This window comes from Coffea arabica, chromosome 6e, assembly GCF_036785885.1.
Source record: "Coffea arabica cultivar ET-39 chromosome 6e, Coffea Arabica ET-39 HiFi, whole genome shotgun sequence".
Lineage (NCBI taxonomy): Eukaryota > Viridiplantae > Streptophyta > Magnoliopsida > Gentianales > Rubiaceae > Coffea > Coffea arabica.
The window spans coordinates 16,618,304-16,643,847 of NC_092321.1; the positions used below are offsets into that span (position 1 = coordinate 16,618,304).

The 25,544-nt window shown below is 34.5% G+C and overlaps 1 protein-coding gene across 1 annotated transcript; it reads right to left on the reverse strand.

Moving 5' to 3' along the window:
• Positions 1-16,864: 16,864 nt before the first annotated feature.
• On the reverse strand, positions 16,865-18,505 carry LOC113695364 (zeatin O-glucosyltransferase-like). Its single transcript, XM_027214422.2, has one exon. It carries the CDS (start codon positions 18,440-18,442, stop codon positions 16,970-16,972), a length of 1,473 nt encoding a protein of 490 aa, XP_027070223.1. The 5' UTR covers positions 18,443-18,505; the 3' UTR covers positions 16,865-16,969.
• Positions 18,506-25,544: the final 7,039 nt, after the last annotated feature.

Genomic DNA, 25,544 nt, shown 5'->3' on the forward strand with positions numbered 1-25,544 from the left:
AATGTTAGAAAGCTCTCTATTTTTTCAGCTTGTTAGAATTGCTTTGATTATGTAAGGTGTATGATGAAAGCTATAGGGTCCTTTTATTTTTAATTTTTTTAAAGGGTAAAATACAAAAAGCCCCATGCGGTTAAGTTAACCTATAGAAAAACCCCTTATGATTTTAAATCAAATATTTTTTACCCCTTATGATTTGAACTAATTTGAAATAGCAATGAAAATTGTCAAAACTAATGGAAGGAGACGAAATGACACAATTACCCTAATATATATATAAGCAACAAAAGACCATCTAATAACTATCCTATTAAATAAACTCACGAAGAAACCCCGTATGGTTAAACTAACCTACAAAAAATCTCCCTATGGTTAAATGTTATTTTTATTTATTTATTTTGTGCATAGGAATAAGCTAAGTCGTATTTGGAAGTTTTTATTTATTTATTTTGTGTATAGAAATAAGGTGAGTTTTATTTGGAAATTTTTATTTATTTATTTTATGTATAAAAATAAGGTGAGATGTATTTGGGAGTTTTGGATTGTTTTTGAAAATTTTTGAGTTCTAAGGGGTTTAATAGGTATATCAATTAAAAATTTGATTTAAAAAATTATTTTCCATGTCAAACAACTTCAAAGTCTTTAATTTAAATGATTATATGATCAAATTTGAAACCATAAAGGACTGGGTTGTATAATTTGAAACCATAAAGGACTTTTTCTATTGGTTTGTTTAACCACATAGGGCTTTTATATATATATTATAATTTTAAGGGTATAATAGGTATATCAATTAAAAATTTGTTTGTTTTCCAAACCATAAGAGACTTTTTCTATAAGTTTGTTTAACGACAAGAGGCTTTTATGTATTATAAATCTAAGGGTATAACAGGTATGTTAATTAAAATTTGTTTGTGTCCAGTACAAATACTCACAAAAGAAATGCGTGTATTTCAAACCCGTTAATTTAGATGATTTCTGTAGCTTTTTAAAATTAGTTCAAATCAAGAGATATCGGAGTTTATGTTTTGAAACTAAAGGGGATATTTTGTATGTTCGCTTAATTTCAAGGGACTTTTCTATATTTTACCCTTTTTTAAAATTAAGTGGAAGGTTTTGAACTTGAGATTTCACTGACATCTCCTCCCCAGTGCCACTCGACCCATTCCTTACCAAGTCCTTGTTAGTTTAAGGTAGATTCGGTTGACTATAGTGTTTTCTATTCGAATAACCTAGCAGACTTAGATTGTAAATGTAAGTCAATAAAATTTCTGGTTTTTAACCCAAAGAAAAGTGGACTCATTCTGATTATTCATCTTCAATCAATTTAAACAGTAAAGCATTTTCACAATGTTTTCCCAAAATCAGCATTAAAGAAAAAGGGCATTGGAAAAGTAATAAAGAAAAAGCATCACCATATTGCACTAACGTATTCAATGCTCTCTAATTGCTGGAAAAACTAATGGCTGATCATGCACTATTAGTAAACTTTAATCCGAGATGTTACACTTTGATTTGAACATTCAATCCTTTTGTCGTTCTACGACGAAGACCAAAACCTGATTGTTAGCTGCATCTTCGTCTTATGCTGGACAACTATTTCTTGTTGAATTCCACGCCTGCAATAGATATTTTAATCCCTCTTTCAACGTTGATCTTAAGATAAAGCAACTAATAAGTCCAGAAGGTTGTGGAAGTAGCTTTTTTTTCAGAAAGTTCCGTTAGAACGATATCTTCAAGATTGGAAATTGCTTTGTCAGCGGAAGCCCGTAATAGACAACTAGCCATACAATGACAATAAAACATGAAAAAAATATTAGCAGTGTTTGGATGGGAGTGTTTTTCAAAAACTATTTTTCAAATACAATAAAAAATTTTAAAAAGTACTTTAAAAGTTAATCTAAAAATTAGTTTAAATTTTTTTAAAATTTTAAAAAATATCTCAAAATATATTCTAGAAACTTTTCTACTCTTAAATATCCCAAAATATTTTCTGAAAATATCCCAAAATATAATCTAAAAACTCTACTACAGCAAAATTTTTCAAAAAACCCCAAAAAATAGCTAATAAAAACTAAAAATTTTGAAAAACTCAGTAATCCAAATAGAGCCAGTTTTCTTGTTTATTTCGTATCCAATAAAGATTGAATAATGTAATTTCTTTGATGAACTGAAAATTGCCAAATTACATTTTTGCTGGATGAATTAGGTTTGATTATTTTTGGTTGGACAAAGACAAAATGTCCAGCGGACTATCCTGCCAAGCTCTGTTTTCATCTCCAAAGAGCATGTTCACTTTAATTGCCTGTTTGTTTTCTAAGATTCCCATTTCTCAAAATTTTGATATTTATCAGCTTTAACTTCTAGAGACAGTGGCAGAGCCAGGATCTTTGTGTAGGTGTACAATAATATTAGTTTAAACTTACAATGTATTGATTTGTAGATTTTTAGAACATTGTATATTCATTACTAGGGGGAAAAGCCCGCACGACGTGCGGGAGTTTAGTACCTGTAATTAAAGATGGTTAATAATTATTATTTGGTATTTTGTAGTATAAGAAGTGAAGTATGACAATTTTATTATTTAATATTAAACAGAAAAATCATAAGTTACACATTAAGTTAAAAAATATGATATACAATGAAACATAATTATAAGATACGATCAACCGCTTTGCTTTTAACTTAATAGAATAAAAGACCTACTTATATCTGCTCATGCACTTTAGAGATATTAAAATCTAGGGGAAATGGCCAATTTCGTCCCTATACTTTTTTATAGTGTCAATTTAGTCCCTATATAATTTTTTTGGCCAATTTGATACCTATACTTATTTTGCGGTACCAATTAAGGAACGCCGCGGCAGCGCCACCATATAAATTCGATTAACCTACTAAATGAACAACTAAGCAGGGGTATTTCGGGCACTTCACTGTTAAGATAGTAACAAAAGAAGTAAAGCTGGTGAAGGATCCAATTCTAAACCTAGGGTTCTTAATGACAAAGTCTCCAAGAGGTTGTCCAAACTCCTCTCCCATGAGCAGAGAATTTACCTCAAAATCCAGCTCTATTCCCTGAACTCAACCAATGACAACTCCTTATCATTAAATCCAGATTAGCCGAAATCACTATCACCACCTTTTGCTCAACAACTTTGGTTTCCTCGGCAACATTTTTCACCTTTTCTTCTTCATCTTACTTATCACCATCCACAGAAGCCATAGCCGGAGTAGCAGATAAGGTCTCACTCCAACTCAAGGACAGATGCCGGTGACGTACGCGAGACCAGGCTTTCAGCAGAGTCCTCAAATACACAAGAAAGAATGTCATTTTGATTATGTGGCTGGGAAACCGCAATTGAGCTAGACTGAATATTATATTCATGATTGATATTAGAACACTTCTCAGACGCATTTTGATCAACCATAGCCCTAGCTTCAAATTCAAGTCGTTTCGCTTCATAGGCTCTTGAAACTTTCTTTATAAAATAATTACCCAACCAAATCCTCTTTCCCTTAAACGGGTTGCGAATTTCTGCAGCCCATTTTCCCCATTTCCTCTGCCTGAGACCTTTGTATTTGGAAGAGGAAGGCTTTGATTGAGGTTAACTCTGCAGTTTAGCTAAACCCATCTTTTTCTTGGGGTTGTTTTCTCCCCATTATTGCTCTCTTGACAGGAATTTTTAGCTTCCGGTGCAACAGCCATAGCCACAGGCTAACCAGGTTGCCTTTTCAACTCCACAATAGGGAGAAACCAGGTTGCTCTCTTGATTCAGTATGACTTATCTCCGACGCTCTAGCATTTTTAATTTCTTTTTCTTCAATCACTCAACTCCAAAACCCTGAATCAAATACTTAGAAAATCTCCAAGAATGTGCTTGTATTCCTGCAACAGAATTAAACAAAAATCAACTACCCAACATAATTTAAATTCTTCCAAAAAAATAAAAGAAAATGGGATGTATATTAGGTATGAGGCCCTTTAAAGAATAAAAAAAGTGATAAAAATCACTTTATGTGAAGTCCCCAAAACATTCTACTCCAGAACAAGTCCTTTTGGGCCTCAAACGTATTGAAACAGTTGGGAAAAGAAGAGAGAGAGCTCTGCTGATTTGTAGAGAAGAGGGACTTCTAATTGGTGATAACTAGTAACAGAATAGTAAAGGAAACTGAAATCCAGAAGAATTTCTTCAGCAAAGCCCCAATATTCTCAAAACTCAATTGGAATCTTGCCAACATAAATCTCAGCACCCAACCCTAGGTTTAGAATTGCGTCCTTTATCGATTCAACCCAGCAGTGGAGTGCCCGAAATACCCCTGCTTAGTTGTTCATTTACTAGGTTAATCAAATTTATATGGTGGCGCCGCCGTGACGTTCCTCAATTGGTACCGTGAAATAAGTATAGGTATCAAATTGGCCAAAAAAATTATATAGGGACTAAATTGACACTATAAAAAAGTATAGGGACGAAATTGGTCATTTTCCCTAAAATCTATTGTTTAGGTTGAATTTGATCTTGATATGAGAGCAATCCACCAAATTATCTTGTCATATAAGTGAGATTGGAACAATTAGCATATTTAAAGAAATCATTGCTAGTGGAATTTCGGTTCTTGCAAGATAAATTCTTGAATTTATATTGATTCCAAGGACATATCATCACGAAACCTTCACATTGACCAATCAATCAATTTGTGACAGCCCCACCTCACCCTAAGGCTAATTAAAGGGTTCGGCGGACCGCCTGCCCAACTCTCGCGGGGACTACGGATCTGGAATGAACAGAAACCTTACCAAATGCTCAAAGGAACTTCGAGAAGATAAACATTCATAACTCAATTGAGCCAAACTAAAAGATACAATCAATCTTTGGTACAACGTTCCCACAAAAAATCAAAACGAAATGGAAGTGCCGCCAAGACTACTAAGCTAATCACACCCTGAAATACTTGTTCCGAAAGATAATACAGTGGTCGAGAGCTACAACGACCGTTAAAAAGAAACGAAACGAAGAACGAAAACAGGCTGCGGATGAACAGTGACTGCCACGTCACAATCCGGCCGGAACCCAATCGAATACAGATAACGTTATAGAATAAACATTTCCAAACCAAATAAAAGGCATGAACATGATTAAACAGTTTTATATACATACGTTTGTAATTTACAAATCAAAAGGGAAATATTTGGATCAAGGTACATTTAGGGTTTTCCATCTCCCGAGGAGCTATACAAAAGTGTATTTATACTAGCTCATTTCATTCTTTAAAATGATCATTGGTCCAAAAGATGGTTTCCTGTAAGGAAAACAAGGATAACGGAACGGGGTGAGCTAGAAGCTCAATGAGGTACCAAAAGTATAAACAGTAGAAATCATGAGAAATCACTTTTAGGGCACATCTACACATCAAATAAGAGAAATGAATGAACACCACAGATTAAAAGATACAGGTGGCTCTCAGGAGCCAAATTCCCGTTGCAATACTTGATCCAGTCTCGTTGACCCTCCGTCAACGTTTAATGAAACACACATGTCCGTAGACCCCGTTTACGCCAAAATTCCGTTCACCAAACATACCCCTTACCGGGCCCGAACGCTAAACAGGAACAGGAATGGTAATACTCGAGTATACTGAAAATCTAGAGTCTCCAATACCCAAAGATTTTCCAAGAACAGGCACCCATGGATTGTCAATTTTTCTCAACCAAGCCCTTGCTGGCTTGATTCAATTGACTCCCCATGAGATTGAGCTCAAATTTAATAGGAAGGTCGTTGGATACACTTTCAAATGACATTATATCAGGCGCAAGTAACAAATTCAAGTACATACTGGAAACAAGTCACACAGGCCAGAGAACGAGTGCGATAAAGTACACACTCGTCTCGTACAAAATAAACAGTCGGTAAAAACACTCAAATAGCAATTTGCAAGTATAGATAATCAGTTTAGCAATAATTTAGGGGAGTGGTACACTCACCAGTTAAAGCAAGGATACTTCAAAAGTTCAACCAAAGTAGGGCTCTAATCACCAAGAAACCCTAGAATAACCAAGGTAAATAATTATGGTTCCCATAGCCACAAATCCAGTAAATAAAATGCACAAATGAGGCTCGACTATAAGTCATAGATCTCGCCAAATAATTACTAATGCAAGGGTGCAAAACATGCTTTTGGGATGAAAAGATAACATGAAGACCTAGGGCTCGAACAACCCCAAAAACCCTTCTTATATATATCCCAAACCAAACCAAACTCAAAGAAATCCAACATTGTCAAAATTTGGACAGCATATCCCCTACATTTCCTTACTTTTCCATCCTACAATCAACACCAATTCATCTCAAATCAACCATATACAAATCATAAACTATAAAACACACCTTTCGGCACAATAACCACAACTGAAGCTACACTTATTGGATTGAAACGAGTCTTATGGCGTTTCGAAGCCAAGACATATACCTACTTTTCTTATGAAGACCTCCAAAGCCAAATCATGCATTTTCATGGTCAAAAATCGAAATTTCAGTGAGGACAGAAAACTGTCTGTGAAACAAGGCTTGTGGGCAGTCAAGGGTATTTCAGTCATTTCACATGTTACAATGCTCGGATCGAGCTGAAATTTTGCAGGCAGCTAGTTAACACCATTTTCTATAACTTTCATGTTTTAACCTAAGCCTGATTCGGTCTCTAACATGCACGAATAAAGCCGGTCAGAACAGGGCAGATTTGAACCCTAAAACTGAAATTTCCGCACAAATTCTGAAATTTTCCGCAAACAACCACAATTAACGCACAACGGCTCCATTTAATACAATTTAGAGCTATCAATCCAAGGCCAATCATACCTATCATATGAAAACAGAAAAATTCCCAAAAAAATTCAGAAATTTATATAACTCCACTTTAATCCATGAAATCTTCCATGAAACAACCTATTTAGCCACTACAAGTCACTAATTTGACATTAGCATGAACAAAGAGGAAGTTTGTAAGCAAAGTACCTTGACACCTCAAGAAAGATGATAACTTAGGATTTTCCTTTCACAAATCCCTCCACTAGAAGCTTTAATCCTCTTTAGTAATCAACTTTGATGGAGTAATCTACAATTTCAATGGTTGGAAATCAAGATTGAAGCAAGGAATTGAAGTTGAGGTTGAAAAGTTTCTCTTGTTTCTTCCTCTAAGAGGTTCGGCCAGCTCAAGCAAAAATGAAGATGATCTTGGTCAAATTTTGTATTTAGTAAAGGTGAAGAAAAGTTGGTCAAGTCCACCATCCAATCGGGTCGCGACACATGGCACTTTTAATGGTTCAAGCTTATCTTCTTTCTTCCAATGGTTAATCTATCTAACTAACCTCTAATTATCTCCTAGCACCTTGTAAAATAATATTCCTCAATACGAAACTTAACCTAGTCGTCTAAAATTTTATCGCACTAACCGCACTAGCGGGTCCCACGTCCTTAATACACTTCCAAATTGACCCGAACTAACTTATACTAGAAAAATATTTTAAAAAATTATATTCACTTATAAAATGTCTAGAAAATTAAGATAGTAAAATAAAATAAAGAAAATGCAGGAAAAGAAATAGAATTAAATGATATAAAACAAGGAATTTTTACGGGTCCTTACACAATTATAATTTATTGTATGATTTAGGACATATAACAAAGCATCTCCTTCTCGATAGGGGTTACAATTACGAAACATCAGTTTTTGAATTAGTTGCAAAGATATACAACAACTAACACACTAATCTAGAGGAATAATTACCTCAAAATAAGTACTAAAGCATCTTAACCCACTCAATTCAAGAAAACAATTAAAAGCAATGGAGTACATACTTTAGATTTGCAGCCAAATAGTTTTAAGTAGATAGTTAAACATATTGGCAAATTAAATGAAGTGAAAATTGCCTAAATGGAATCGTCTATAAAGTAACAAATGATTTGAAAATTATCGTAACTAATAGTTAAAAAGAAATAGATGCAATCTATAAATGAAAAAAATTATGATAATAAACTTATTTTATACCACAAATAACAATTAACAAACGTGATCTCTTCCCTATCAAGTTTGTCTAACATGGACAATTAAATTAAAACACTAAAAAATTATTGCACACACAACTGGCAAGATTACAGATTTCTTACAACAAAAAAGTAGATTGTGTTGAGTATGTCTTTGCATCTCACATCAGAACTTTTATAAAGAAATATTTCTTCTTGGTAGTTATAAATATAGTGGATTTAAGTGAGTTTAATTATGCTAAGAGTATCAACCCAAGTGCCATATGCACCAATCCAAAAGAATATTAAAGAGTCCACGCTAGAGCTGCAAACGAACCAAGCGGCTTGCGAGCGGTTTGAGTCAAACTCGACTCGAACTCGATCAATATCGAGCTGAAGTAGAGCTCGAGCTGGCTCGAGTCAAAATTGAGCTAGAACTCGAGCTCAAGATATTAAACTCGTTAGCTCGCGAGCCGGCTCACGAGCTCGAGTATATATATGTATATATATATTTTATTTTAAGTATATATATATTTTTATTTTTTATTTTAAGTATATATATATTTTTTTATTTTAATAGTAAAATTACATATATATATCCTTAATATTTTATTATTTATTAAGAAAAAAATATTATTTTATTTATTTTTTAAAAAATAATAATAATTTTTTATTTTTTTTGAACTCGAGCTCGAGCTTTAAATTGTCGGCTCGTCGAGCTCGAGCTCGAGTTCGAGTTCACTAAAATTAAGTCAAAACTCGACTCGATTAGACCAAAATTCGATTAGACTCGACTCGTTTGCAGCCCTAGTCTAAGAGAGGTTTTGGTTTGGCATCAAACCAAAAGAGTAAGTCATGGGCCTTTCGGTCATTAAGTATTTAGTGCTATTTAATCTCTTTTGGATTTTCAGTTTTAGATGCCTTTTGGATCTGAAAATTATTTTCTAGGATTTTGTATTCTCTTTTGGTTATAATAAATATGTTACCCTTTTGCCCGTGAACGTAGGTCAGTTTGACCGAATCATATAAATTTTGTATTTCTTTGTTTGATTTCTTTGTTTTGTTATTGTCAAGAACCCTATTATTCTCATTGGTCAATTTCCTGGAAGCAGATCTAACAAACTGGTATCAGAATTTATTTGAAAATTTTGAATTTTGTGGCAACAATGACAACAACAAAGATTGTTGTCGAGAAATTCGATAGAAATGTCAACTTCAGGATGTGGCGGCTCAAGATGAAGGCCATTTTGATTCAAAATGGAGTTGATTTAGCGATATAGGGAATTGAGAAAAAGTCAAAGAATTTGACAGATGCAAATTTTGTCGAGATAGATAAGAAGACGAGATCTAGTATTATTTTAAATCTCTCTGACAAGATTTTACGGGAGGTAGCCACTGAGATTTCGATAAAGGTCATATGAGACAAGTTTAAGGCCTTATATATGAAGAAGACAGCTGAAAATCAGTTTTATTTTAAGCAAAGTTTGTATATGTTTCGCATGACTGAAGGTACATCTATACTATCACATCTTGATAAATTTAATTCCATTATTATATATTTGGAGAATATAGATTCAAAAATTAATGATGAGAATCAAACTCTATTAATTTTGTATTCCCTTCCCAACACTATGATTTATGGAAAAAAAATAATTTTGTCTCGAGAAATTAAATCGGTATTAAAATCTAAGTAACGGATAGATAGGAATATTACTAGAGAATTTAGTGGAGGTTAGGCGGAAGGTATGATTGCTAGGGATAGAATCGAGAAAGAGAATTTGACAGTAGTAGATCTAAATTTAGATCTAAATTCAGACATAGAAATTTGAAATGTAATTATTGTCATAAAATGGGGCACATTAAGAAAAATTATTTTAAATTGAAAAATAGATTGAAGTAAAACGAGAAACTTGGTAAGAAAAATATTGAGACTGCCGAAACTGGTATTGCAACTAATGAGAATGAAAGAAATATTTTCTTTGTGACTGATAATAGGATAAGATTTAAAAATGAATGAATTTTAGATTCGGGGTGCTCTTATCACATTTGTCCTAATAGAAATTTATTTTTTACTTATGAATCTTGTAATGGCAGAAGTATTTTGATGGGCAATAATGTCATTTATGATGTTGTTGGTAAGGGTACAGTCCGAATTAAAATGCATGATGGTATTGTGAGAATGCTCACTAATGTTAGACATATTCTTGATTTGAAAAAGAATCTCATTTCTTTCGGCACCCTGGAGACTCTTAGGAGCAAATACACAGCTGAAAATTGCATTATGAAGACTTTTAAAAATGCTCTCGCTGTAATGAAAGCTTACAGGGTTGGTAGTTTATATATTTTATAGGAATTTACTGTCACAGGTTCGGTTTTAGTTTTGTCATCGTCATCTTTATCTAATTCTGATATCACAAAATTGTGACATATGCATTTGGGACTAGGGGTGAGCAAATTCGGTTCATACCGAATTCATAACTGAATTTAAATTCAATTCGATAATTTGAAATCGGGTATTTGGTAATTTAGTACAAATTCGGTACATACCGAATTCACCGAATTCTAATATGGTATGAAATAGCTAATGAGATTATGAATTTGGTAATAACTAATTTCGCATTCAAATTCGGTAATTGAAACAGGGTACCGCATTACCACATTCGAATACCAAATTGGTATATAAAATTATATAATATATAGATAAATGCTATTTATTATTAGTATATACTACTAATATATTATTATATTATATAGGTAAATGCTATTAATAATAATTAGTATATGGTATTATCATCATATCATGTACTTATAATAATAATAATATATAATAATGTACAATATATTATTTTAGTATTTGTTAATTGTTATATGACTATAATAATACAAATATATAGTAATACATAACAATAAAAGAAAACTATAATACTTATTATTTTATACATGAGTAACATGACTAGAATTAGATAATAATTAATACATATATGCATAATACTAAATATTAAACAATAAACATAATTAGTAATTAGAATTTAGATATTGATAATTTGATACATCATTCATGTTTGAATTATTGAATATTTGAATGCATAATTTGTAATTTGCAAGTATTAGTGTGCTTTAAATTTACATTACATATTTAACATAAAAATTCATATTATCTATTCACTAATCTTAAAGTTTTAAGTATAGATAAGACAACTAAGCAGTGTAAGTGAATGCATATGAATTGCAAATCAATGTATTAGTGTATTGACTTTCACAATAACAGATGTAAGTAAATAAGTTTTATTTTGATTTGAAATAAATTATAAGTTTGTAACTAATATAACTTACCACTAATCATTGTAATTTGTAAGTTTGTAACTAATATTACTTATTATTAATCATTGTAAATTATAAATTCATAAATTATCACTAATCATTGTACAGTCTAAGATTTATTCTAATTTAAGTTAATCACTTTTTATATGTTCCTTAAATCATAGACTAAGGATTCTAGGTATAAGTGATCAAATAAGTTAAAATTCATATTATCTATTTACTAATCTTAAGGCTTTAAATATAGACAAGACAACTAAGCAGTATAAGTGAATGCATGTGAATTGCAAATCAATGTATTAGTGTATTGACTTTCACAATAACATATGTAAGTAAATAAGTTTTATTTTGATTTGAAATAAATTATAAGTTTGTAACTAATATAACTTATCACTAATCATTGTAATTTGTAAGTTTGTAACTAATATTACTTATTATTAATCATTGTAAATTATAAATTCATTGTAACTACTAACTAATATTACTTATTATTAATCATTGTAAATTATAAATTCATTGTAACTACTAACTAATATTACTTATTATTAATCATTGTAAATTATAAATTCATAAATTATCATTAAATCATTGTACAGTCTAAGGTTTATTCTAGTTCAAATTAATCACTTTTTATGTGTTCCTTAAAAAAAATAATAAATAAAAGATATTAGGGATACAATTGATATTATATATGCATCAGGGGAGGAAAATGAAATTATCTATTTTCAGAAACAGGCGCCTTAGGGTAAAGCCCTTCGCTATCACTAAACCCACATTGGTCGTCACTTTTGTCTAAGCTTCCACCACCGTTACTCCCAGCACCTCCCTCCTGACAGCTCCACCGCAAGAAAACGTAATCGGCCTCTCTGAAATCATCAATAGGACTCCACTTGAGGTAAAGCTTAAATTTTTTCCGTTTTCTTTAATATGCCTGTATATATATGTCACCGGTGCTTCGAAATATTAATTCTTTTTGCAAGCTTTAAGTCGATATACTTGTTATTGAGCTTTGCAATCGGAAAATCATTATGTTGAATTATAATTTTGTCTACTACTAGGTTATCTTGTTGCATTTTCACTGGATTTTGAAAATATACTGCTTGATTTCGTCGGCATTATGAACAATATGCTGGAAATCTTGACCTTGACACAATTGAGATGCATATCATCCTTATATGGTAGAGATTTTACTTCACTTTTGTGTGGTTCATATGGAGCAGACTCGGAAGGTGTTCTATCAAATGTTTGATTAATCTTTTCTTTTCTAAGATGAATTCGGTCTAACCGAATTCATTACCGTTTTCAAATTTGAAATCGGTTGCGGAATGAATTCGGTTATGGCCAATTCAAAATTGAAAACGGTTTAGATTTCTATAAGTCGAATAACCGAATTCACCGAATTCATTGCACTGAATTACTGATTTTGCACCGAATGCACACCCCTATTTGGGACATATGAGCCAGAAAGATTGGGGTATACTGAGCAAAAGGGGCTTTCTTTGTGGTCAGAGTACTGGGTCATTGAAATTCTATGAACATGTGTCTTTGGGAAGCAAAAAGAGTTAGTTTCAGTTCACCAGCAATCCAAAAGACGAAAGGTACTCTTGACTATATTCATTCAGATTTATGAGATCCATCTCGTGTTCCGTCTAAGGATGGTGTTAGGTATATGTTGACTTTCATTGATAATTTTTTCAGAAAAGCTTGGGTTTATTTTTTTAAACATAAGAATAATATTTGCCTTACTTTCAAGTAATGAAAAGTTTTGATTAAGAAATAGACAGGTAAATAGATCAAGCAGTTTCGAACAGATAATGATATGGAATTTGTGAAAGAAAATTTGATGATTTTTGCAAGAATAAAAGAATTGTTCGACATCGTACTGTCAGGATGACACTTCAACAAAATGATATGGTCTAACATATGAATAGAACGCTTTTGGAGAGAGTGAGGTGCATGATCTCTAATGGAGAGTTGACAAAGGACTTTTGGACAGAGGCAATCTTTATGGCTTGTTATATTATCAACCGTGCTCCTTTTACAACTCTTGATTTCAAAACTCCTGAAAAAGTTTGATCAGGTTCTCCTGTTGATTATTTTGATTTAAAAATTTTTGAATATCCAACATACATGCATGCAATGATGAAAAATTAGAGTCTCGTGCTAAAAAGTGTATTTTTCTTAGATATCCTTCTAGGGTAAAAGGACACAAATTGTGGTATCCTGATTCCAAATTTTTAAAATTTATATGCAGTAGAGATGTTACTTTTGATGAATTTTCTGTATTATCTTTCAAGAAGGAGTCTTATAGTTCTTGTAATGCAGATGATAGTATGCAGAAGCAGGTAGATCTTGAGATATGTAGTTCTGATCCTTCTATTGAATAAGTACCAGTAGATGCATCTGAATCTATTGATGCAAATAATTCAGAAGAGAAAGAATATTTCATTGCCAAACATAGATCAAGAAGGGATATTCGACCATCACAAAGATATGTAAACTTGATTGCATATGCTTTGTCTATTATAGAACAGACTGATGTAATTGGTGAACCTATTACCTATTCAGATGCAGTTTGTTGTGATGGCTTTGCTAAGTGATTGATTGTAATGAATGAAGATATTGAATCTTTCCATCGAAATGAAACTTGGATTCTTGTGAAACCGCCTTCAGATAAGAAAATTGTTAGATGCAAATGAGTCTTCAAGAAGAAAGAAATAATTCCAAGGGTCGAAAATGTAAGGTACAAAGTACGGTTGGTTGCAAAGAGCTATAATTAGGTACAAGATGTTGACTTTAATGAAATATTTTCACCTAGTGTTAAGCATAATTCTATTCGTGTTTTGCTTGCTTTAGTTGTCATGTATAATTGGAGTTGGAGCAGTTTGATATTAAGACAACTTTCTTGCATGGTGAACTTGAAGAGAAAATTTATATGAAGCAACCTTAGAGATTTGAAATTGAAGAAAAGGAAGATCATGTTTGTTTACTGAAGAGATCCTTATGTGGATTAAAGCAATCTCCAAGACATTGGTACCAGAGTTTTAGGTTTTGAATCATGGTCAGATTTTGGGTTCTTAATGACAATAATAGGTTTTGGATGTTACAGAAAGCGAAGAAAAAAAAATTTTCGATGGAGTTTAGTTAGGTTTTGGAGAAAAGTTATTTGGCCTATTTGAACTCTTAAGGGTTTTGAGAATAAAGTGGAGCATGATTATTATGTTCGTGGTTTTTTAGCTCATTGAGATCTGTTGAACCTTTTATGATTTTTGGCCCTTTGGAACCTGTTGAGCCTTTTGCATCTTGGTTCATTGGTGGCTCGTTGGGACTTTTGTGATTCATTGAGATCTATTGGAACTTTTATGGAGAAGGTGGAGTGTTTGCTATTTGTCTACTATTTACCGATGTTGGATATACGCCAAGGTGGAGATTTGTTGAGTATGTCTTTATATCCCACATCGGAACTTTTATAAAGAGATATCTTCTCTTGGTAGTTATAAATATAATGAATTTCAGTGAATTTAATTGTGATAAGGGTATCAACCCAAGCGCTATGCACCAGTCCATGAGAGTTTTAGAGAGCCTATGTCCTAGTCTAAGAGATGTTTTGGTTTGGTATTAAACCAAAAGAGCAAGTCATGGGTCTTTGGGTTTTACGATCATTAAGCATTTAGTGCTATTTAGACTCTTTTGTATTTTAAGTTTTAGATGCTTTTTGGACTTGAAAATTATTTCATAGGGTTTTATACTCTTTCTTTTGTACTCTCCTTTGGTTATAGTAAATATGCTACCTGTTCGCCCGTGAACGTAAGTCAGTTTGACCGAATCACATAAATTTTGTATTTCTCTATTTGATTTATTTGTTTTGTTATTATCATTATTGAATTGTCAAGAACCCTATTATTTTCATTGATCAATTTTCTAGGACCAGACCTAACAGATTAGCTAAAGAAAACATACCCGTTGAGAAAGGTGTTACAAAATGGGAAAGAGAAGTAGCTAATAAAACAAACATCTAAATTCAATAGATTGCATGATTGTCGTAGAACAAATCTGTAAGTAAATGAAATAAATTTGAATAGATAGGGGTTACTATGGTAACGGCCAAGAAACCAAACTTTTCTATTAATTGGTATTAATTGTGTCTTAACATCTATATATCATAAGTTTGCATATAACTGATGAGAAAGGCTTTAGAAAATTAAGAGATTTAGATGTTAACACAATTAAATGATTAGAAGGGCTTTTATGTAATTCCACTAAAATACAAGTTGAATTCAATTGTATCCAATGTTCAATCAGATATCAAACACGATCACATGTCAAACTTATCCTTAACATTAAATGTCTGAAAGGACATCTAAGTAATTACAACAAAATCAAATTAGCTATAATGACTCGTATTTAATACTCTAATTGCACTTCAAACGCTCTTACATTTCCAAACTAGCCCTACTCTTGAGTTTGAAATGTAAATACCATCTTTACTTTAAACTCATTTTTATATAGTATAAAATGATGCAAGCACGCTAATTTGTTCAATAACCAATGTTACAAAAATTGAACAAAAAATCAATAGCTCGTGATTTTTCGTTTGCTAGGTTATTCTAATCGTATAAAATGGTATAGTAATTAAAATTAAGCATTAGAATACAATATTTAAATTCTAATACGTGTAGAAAGTGAATATTTTGTATGCAATCGAACCATGAAACGAATATTTGGTTCACTTGTAATTCATGTGATTTAACATTAAAAAAAGTTCAATATTAAGTAAATAACATATGTAAGAAAGGAAAAAGATAAAATCCTATCATATATTTTTGTTCAATGTTTCATTGTGAAAATATTGAAGGTAGTTTTAAAAATTTTAATACTTTTGGGGGACAATCTTAGGTTTAGAAGGAATACTATCAAAATTCACAAGGAGCAAGAGCGAGACAAAAAATTTTAAATTTTTTACAGATTATTTTACAGTTTCTATTGAGGGAGTGGTCAGAATGCATGTGGCTCTGCCACCGTCTAAAGATGTCGAGAAGTTGAAGACCGAAAGTCTCAAGAACTTGCAGCGTAAGAAAAGGCAATTGGGTTGGTTTTTGGGGTACTTCTTTTCATGAATGATAGAGAGCCAAATTCCTTTTGGCAACATAAAAGTCTTCATGCGGATATAGGATTTATATCTTTTAATAGCTAGGAAATTACAATGAAACAACATTTTTAAATTTAATAAACCAAATTGTCCGACCACTAGATGCATGTGGTCTTGTAAAGACTGCATTTCGTCCATCCTGACCTGTTGGATGACAATTTCCAGATAATGACGGAATAAAATAAGTTCATCAAAGTAACAACGTACGTAGGACTAGGAGAAGGCCAAAACACAAACATTAAAGTGCCTTCTACCTAGGACTGATGATGCTTTTTTGATTCTTTATATTTTGAATCATGTGGTGAACAAGTGAGGAGTATTGACCAAGAAGAGCCAGTGTCTGATTAATCGAAATTAAAACTATTAGAAAGCTGGTCAGCCGCAGTTTACTGAAAATTTCATTGCAATTGATTTAACTTAATAAGTTACAATTTTATTACTCAGAATTCCTGCTGATTGAAGAACTTAACGATTTGGATGAGCTGAAAGTCTACCTACGGATATGAGCAATGAAAGAATCCATCTCCAAGCGACTAACACCACCTTCCATAACAGAACCTTTGACAGCTTTGCTCAATTCACTGGCTCTTTGCCTCATCTCTTCTCCTTCAGCTGAATCCATCAATCTTCTCACAGCATTTTCAACAGTTATGGATGTCACAAGTTCATTCTGCTTTGACCAATCCCTTATTATTAGACCAACCTTGAGCACCTTTTCCAGTAGTATCGCGTTTCTGGGCTGGTCAGAATGCATAGGCCATGCTGCCACGGGTACTCCCATGCTAATGCTTTCTATGCACGAGTTCCATCCGCAATGGCTCATGAATCCACCTGTTGATGAATGTCCAAGAATCTCCAGTTGGGGTGCCCAATCCCTCACAACTATTCCTCTTCCTTCAGTTCTCTCTGCGAATCCTTCAGGCAACTGAGCTCTCCTATCTTCTCCCTGGAAGACATCTCCTTTGTCTGCATCCCTCAGTACCCATATAAATTTTTGCCCGCTTTTGTCTAGCCCAATTGCGATCTCCTCGGCTTCTTCATCTGATATTGAAGTTGTTGAACCAAAGGAAATGAAAATGACCGAGTTTGGCGCTTGTTTGTCCAGCCAATCCAGGCAATAGTGTCTCTTCATCGAGTTTTTCTGTTCATTCATCTCTACTGGATTGAATGGACCAATAGCCCATTGCTTGTCCGAGTCAGTTATTCCGGATTTTGCAAGGAGGTCAAGGTATGGACCCTCTATAGCTCTACAAGTATTGAACAGGGAGCCAGAGGTAATTGGCTTGTTATCATGTTGCAATTTTACAAAGTCCATCAGCTCTTGGGGGAAGCAGCTTTCAAGTGTTGGAAGATCTTCGAGTGGTTTGAGTAGTTCAGGCTCGGATATTCCAGGTTTTCCTTCTTGCTCCCAAACAAATGCGTAGACAGTGAAGGCTGAGATGCTTTGAAAGCAGTAGGCCTCTGCGTTCAGGATTAAACCCACATCCTGGATGACATATGGCATCAGATCGTCATATATAACTACCAATCTTCTTGTTGTGCCAGAAAGTTGTTGCAGAAGTGCGTAAACTGGCTCGCGGAGTTTGATCGATGCGTTGAACGCTGGGATGAGTTGTGTGGGAGATTTTGTAGGGGCATTTGGGTTGGGAGGAGGAGTTTCATAAGAAGGGATGGAAAATTCGTGGAAATGGAAGTTGGAAGTGGCAAGAGGATCCCAACCGTGGACGCGAACCTTTGCCTGGCGGTTGTGAGAGGCCGTGCCAACATAGTGAACGGGTATATCATAGGAGGAGATGAGGCGGGAGAGATGGAGGAGCTGGTTGAGATGGCCTTGTGCTGGAAGGGGAACCATGACCACAGTTACTTCATGAGTTTCTTGAATACTACCATTTTGGCTTTGGTTTTGGTTTTGGTTTTGGTTTTGGTTTTGGCAGTGGACTGTAGAATGTTCAATTATGGCCATTGGAAAGGTTTGGGAATTGGAAATGTTAGAAAGCTCTCTATTTTCTCAGCTTGTTAGAATTGCTTTGATTATATAAGGTGTATGATGAAAGCCATAGGGTCCTTTTATTTTTAATTTTTTTAAAGGGTAAAATACAAAAAAGCCCTATGTGATTAAGTTAATCTATGATAAAGCCCCTTATGATTTCAAATCATACATTTCAACCTCTCATGATTTGAACTGATTTGAAATAACAATGGAAATCGTCAAAACTAATGGAGGGGAACGAAATGACACAATTATCCTAATATATATAAGCAATAAACAGTTGGTGGGATAAAATCCAAACCCAACGAAATAACAGTTGGTGGGATAAAACCCAATTGTTAATTCATATGATTTTCGGTGGTTTTTTAAATTAGTTCAAACCAAGAGATACCGGAGTGTATGTTTTAAAATTAGAGGGGGTTTTCTGTATGTTCGCTTAATCTCAAGGGACTTTTCTATATTTTGCCCTTTTTTTAAATTAAGTCGGGGGTTTCAAACTTGAGATATCACTAAAAGTCCTTGTTAGTTTAATGTAGATTCTGTTGACTATAGTGTTTTCTATTTGAATAACCTAGCAGACTTAGATCGTAATGCAAGTCAATAAAATTTCTGTTTTTTAACCCAAAGAAAAGTGGACTCATTCTGACTATTCTTCTTCAATCAATTTAAAAAAGGGTTAAATGCTAAAAACCCCCCACAAACTATATACTCCCTCCGTCGCATTGATAATGTCATACTTTTCTTTTTTATCCGTCCCAAAATGATTGTCACTTACTAAAATTGGCAATGAAAACTCTCACACATTTCCGCTCCATACCCTTCAATGTGACAGCCTTTTCTTATCTTTTAGTGGGCCCAATTATGCACTTCCCAAGTACCAACACTGCACTTGATAGATCGTGATTCTCACATAAAATGCAAACAACAATCGTGCATGACACTTTCCTCTAAAGTAGTGTGGAGACTTTTTATTCTTTTGGGTCCCATATGTCTTATCACAACTTATGACCCCTTTATCATTCAATCACGTATGGAAACATTGAAAGTCAAGGGGTATTGCCGGAACTTAAACACAAATCATTTAAAAGTCTTGCACTGTTGATAAAAATTACAAGTTTCAAAGCGCGACACAATTTCTGGAACGGAGGGAGTATTCAGTTGCAGTTTACCTCCTAAACTATACTAATAAGCATTTCGCCCCCTTGAATGATATGTTTGGACAATTATTTCTTGTTGAATTCCACTCCTGCAATAGATATTTTAATCCCTCTTTCAACGTTGATCTTAAGACAAAGCACCTAATAAGCCCAGAAGGCTGTGGAAGTAGTTTTTTTTAGAAAGTTCCGTTAGAATGATATCTTCAAGATTGGAAATTGCTTGGTCAGTGGAAGCCCGCAATAGACGACTTAGCCATACAAGGACAATAAAACATGAAAAAATATTACTTTTCTTGTTTATTTCGAATCCAATAAAGATTGAATGATGTAACGTTTCTTTGATGAATTGAAAACCGCCAAATTACATTTTTGCTGGATAAATTAGGTTTGATTGTTTTTGGTTGGACAAAGACAAAATGTCCAGCTAGCGGACTATCGTGCCAAGCTCTGTTTTCATCTCCAAAGAGCATGTTCATCACTTTAATTGCCTGTTTGTTTTCTAAAAATCCCATTTCTCAAAATTTTGATATTTATCAGCTTTAACTTCTAAAGATAGAGGCAGAGCCAGGATCTTTGTTTAGGTGTACAATAATATTAGTTTAAACTTACAATGTATTGATTTGTAGATTTTTAAAACACTATCTATTCATTATACAAGCACCCTAATTTGTTCAATAACCAACGTTATAGCTCATGATTTGTCGTTTGCCAGGTTATTCTAATGGTATAAAATGGTATAGCAATTAAAATTAAGCATTAGAATACAATATTAAATAACTATTACGTTCACTTGTAATTCACGTAATTGAACATTAAAAAATTTTCAATATTAAGTAAATAACTTATGTAAGAAAGGAAAAAGATAACATCCTATTATATATTTTAGTTCAATGTTTCATTGTGTAAATATTGAGGGTAGTTGTAAAAAATTTTACTAATACTTTTGGAGGACAATCTTAGGGTTAGAAGGATTACAATCAAAATTCTGTATTTACAATCCCCGGCAACGGCGCCAAAGATTGACAGGGTGTCGAGCCTATGCAATAATAAATACTTGCTCAAATAAAATACAAATTCTGTATATAGCGGTAAGCAGGGTCGAATCTACAGGGACTGGGGATAATTTAATTTCTTCTCAAGTTCCAGATATGGGGGGTTTTTGAAAATGAGAGTAACTAAATTACTTGGAATAAATTAAAATAAAATAAAATAACTACAACTTAAATAACTAATTATCACAATAAAAATAATAATGGACGAACTCTAGCCAAGAGACAACTTCGGAGATGGGTCACTTAATTCGATCACAGATGCAAGGATTATTCCAGTTACTATCTGATAAATTAGTTATAGTTGTCATACACGCGATAAACAACCAACTCTTCCTCAATTTGTCGATAGCCAAGGTACGACCGTTGACTATTTCTTTAATCAGGAAACAACCCTAGGTACGACCATAGAAGTTCAATTCCCTAATTGCATGAAAATTAGAAGAGCCCAATTCTAACCAATCAACACGCTACGAGGGTCTCTTTAAGTTAGCCTGTCTATCTCCCTGACACAAACCCAATCATGCCAGTTGCCACCAGTTTAGAATAATTAAACAATTACAGATTTAACTACCCTAATTGGCTTCAGGTTATTGAATTAATCTAGAATCCGGGCCCTGGATAATCGAATAATAAAACAACCATATGAACATAAAGCAGAAGATAGACGGATACCAGTGACTAATGGAAATAAATAAAAACTAATTCGATCTCACAAATTTAGTAGAACCAAGTCCTCCGTTGTTCCTCGACTAGACGAAGGGATTTAATTCATCTTCATCGAGGAAATCCCATGCAAAAGTGCAGAAGTAATTATTGAAAACAAGCTATGTCTTCGTCGTCCCCCGAAGAAACGGAAAAAGGGCAAATAAATAAACGAAAGAATTGGACGAAACCAAAAGAATGAAGTTCCCTATTCTAAAACAATTGCCTAACTTTTCTCCGTGGTCCCGCCGGATAAGGAACAAGCACTGCCAAAGCTCCCTACGCTTCTTTCCGTCCAAAGCTAAAAATGACTCAATGCTTTCCTGTGGTCCCCCACGAATTGGGAGTCCAGGTACAAAGAGGAAACTTTGCCAGATTCCTTGTATTTCCTTTTTCTCTTGGTAGCAGGACTCCTAGTCAGCCAAAAGGGAGATAGGAATCCGTTTCTTCTCAGCAACGTGGGCTAGGCTTGTGAAGTGTTTAGAAGTCTTCCATTTTATTCCAGAGAGTCCCTCTTTTTTGTACTTTTCTGCTCCACTCCCTGAAATTGGATCCAAATACCAAATATAAGTAAATATTACTAATTAAAACAATATTTGGCAAGGACAAAGGGGAAATTGATAATAAAATTACTAACAATTAACACCCTATCAATTCCCCTCACACCTGTATCATGCTTGCCCTCAAGCATGAGAACAGCAATTGAACACCAAAATTTGACAATGGCTATTGCTCCAACTACCGTATTGCCAAGATACCAAGAAAAACATATATCAAGCATCACAGGTTAAGATCCAAGAAAAATCACCCTGATTAGCTTCCTAACCACTAACTCCTCCAATTTAAAGCAAACTAATCTAAGAAAAAAGAATGGTTGCTCACATTTATTAGCAAATGGTCCAACTATTAACCAAAATCTCGACATTAAGATCACAAACCGGCAAGCTGACTTATTCACATATTAACACAATCTTTATTTTTTTTTTCTTTTTGTTTTGTTTTGTTTTTTTTTTTTTTGAGTAACAAAAGACTTAGTCTATAGCCCGTAGAGTCTTTTGACGCGAACTCCAACATTTGCTAGATGGAGGAGCCCGGTTACTCAGCTCCAATTGCTACGGGACCACGCACTCATAGCAACTACTACCTTTTGACGCGAAAATCAACACTTTAGGTGAAGATCCCGGGTTATTCAGTAGTAACCACTAGCGGAGTACGGTCAACTCTTATTTGCAACCATATAGCACGATATCTAAAAGCAACACAAGAATAACAGCAGCCAGCCTCAAATTTCCAGACATGGAGAACTAAAATTAATAACTGGACCAATTCACATGAAAAATGCCAACAATCATTCCCTTTGCTTAGAAAAATTAACCAAAAATTGAAAAAGTTAAGCAATTATTGATATTCACCAAAGAGATGTTCCTGAACTCAACCACATTAACTTAATACCCTTTTATTAATAAAACTTGGCAATAGCAGAATTAGAGGCAACAATCCAGCATCAAAACTTGGTAGTTATAGAAGAGCTGACCACCAGAAAAAAGAAAAGAAGATAAACGAAAAATGGACAAAAACAAACTAAAAAAAAAATAAAGAAAAACAAAAAACTCTAGAAACTAAAAACAAAATTACTAGCACCACAATGATTTCCCCCACACCTAATTCACACATTGCCCTCAATGTGATAATGTAAAAGTAGAAGGAAGGAGAGGGGCAACGGTACTTCCCTGAAGTCATCAAAACAGGGGCAGTTCAGGTGGAAATTGTGGATCAAGACCTGCATAGTGACGTCAATGTGGGTCATCCGAGTCTCTAGTCTCTCAACTCGCATCTGGAGCTGGTGCCATTCGTGGCTTCACCATGAACTCTAAATATCACTCTAAGCAACAAGAGACTACAATTGCCAACAAATAATGGAAGCCGAAAATTCAAAGCAATAACAATTTTTAAAGCCATCCCAATGAGCAAAATGCACAATTCAATCTCCCACAGATTAAACCAAACCCCAACACTTATAGCAAATGCAATCAATAAGTACTTATAGACCCCATGTAGTCAAATTCAGAATTAATGCAGTCCAAAAGTGCAACAAATGCTCCAAAGATGTAGGACTTGAATTTAAGAGGCAGAGTACCCCAAGTAGGTCAATTAGGCACCATCGATCAGCAATAAGCAAAGGAAGGGACACAGTAGCCTTCCAATTCAACAAACAGACGCAGAAAGTACCCCACCATACCAGAGCACAGCTCCCAACAATGCATCAAAACAGCAGGTCGAACAAACTAGGAGCTGTGCTAGTGTCTTAATAAATCAACAACTCTCAGCAAATAGACACAATTCTACCCAAAATCGCAACAACTACCACCAATTGGACAGTTGATTGCACACTCAATCCAATCAAAAGTTCTAGCAACAGCATATCAGAATTGGAGCAACAACTTAATCACAAGAACTTGAATTTTCAAACAAGCAAGCATCTCCAAATGTAAGCAACAATTATAGTCAAAAGACCCCACCAGTACCACTGGTGGGCACACAAGGAAGAATTAAATCAAATATGATCGATCGATGGCAAGAGCGCCCAAATTCAATCAACAACAAGTAATCCAGACAAACAAAAGCAAAAGAGAATCACAAGAAAAGGGGCCAGATATCGATCAAACAAAAGCCATTGCCCACCGTGAATAGAAAAACACTAAAAAGCAAAAGGTACTGGTAAACCACAGAGGGAAGAAGGGACCGGACACCGTTGGTGGCAGCGGGACTGAGCGCTTAGGGCAGCACGGCAGCGTTTAGGGCAGGCCGTGGGAGGAAGGAAAAGTCGTGCGATGAAGCAAGAGGCTGCTGCAGAGGTGGGAGCGAGCTGGGAGGTCGCGGCGCGCAGCTGGTCAGCGGCGTGCAGCTGTGCGAGGCGCGGGAGCTAGCGGTGACGTGTGCTGGTCAGCTAAGGAGGAGATGGGCGGCGCTCGACTGTCGCGTGGCTGCGACTTCTGCCTAGAGCTACTGGCGGCGCGCGAGCTTTGTGGATGGACGCGAGGGGATCTGGGGTGGTCGAGCGCAGGTGGAGTGAGGTGGAGCGGCGTGTGGCTTGGGTCTCGGTCGAAGAAGAAAAGAAAAGAAGAGGGAGAAGGAAGCGGGGAAGAAGAGGAAGAAAAGGGAAAGAAAAAAGAAAGGAAAGAAAGGAAGAGAAAAGAAAAAAGAAAAACAAGAAAAGAAAAAAGAGAATAAAATATTTTTGGGGGGTTTTTTTTTTCAATGTTTTTTTCAAAATTTTTTTTTTTCGAATTTAAATTTTCAAAATCTGAATTTTTGAAGAAAAAGAAAAAAAAAGAAGAAGAAAAAAATGTTTTTTTTCTTTTTTGAATTTTTTTTTTTCAATGTGAATTTTTAAATTAAAATTTTTTTTTTTGAATTCATTTTTGGGTCGTCAAACATCGCGTGGGCATGCCAAAATTGTAAAACGTCCACTGACCATGAGACTTGAATTTAGACGCTTAACGCGTGCCCTCCTCGCGTGGGCACGCCAAGATTACCTATTCTGGTTATAGTGAGGAAACATCAAGAGTGATTAGTACCCAAGTGAGAAACGACATATTTAAGAAATTGAACACAAAAATAACAAAATCAACAATTGGGTTGCCTCCCAAAAAGCGCATTTCTTTAATGTCTTTGGCTAGACATGCTATGCTTGTTCACGGAGGATAAAATCTTGTAACTCGCTTCAATACTTCATCTTCAATGTGATCCTGGTAACCCTCATAGATGGAGTAATCTTTGAGCACACGAGCTACGGTCTTCCATGGACTAGTTGATGGCGCCAAATAATCAAGCATTGATTGCAATTCTTCATCCACTCCTCCATCAAGAGCATTCGACGGTTCAAGATATTTGACCATAGCTACTCTTAACTCATTCCTGCCATGAGACTCAAGAACTTCCGGTATAACAAAATCAATCTCATTAACAGAAATCATAGAGTAAGAGTTAAGAAAATGCGGGTTAGGGAATGGAGGTGGTGTCACCACATTTGATGATTCTTCACTGGATTCTTTCACTTGAATGGGTTGCGGTTGGGGTTCCATTTCTTCCTTTTCGGCTTCTTTTTCAACTGCATCTGTAGATCTCTCATTTTGACACTCTTGCATCTCTTCATCACTAGTC

Bases quoted from the DNA above. Each gene is read 5' to 3' on its own strand.
- LOC113695364 (XM_027214422.2), bottom strand. From the start codon at position 18,442: ATGGCCATAATTGAACATTCTACAGTCCACTGCCAAAACCAAAACCAA.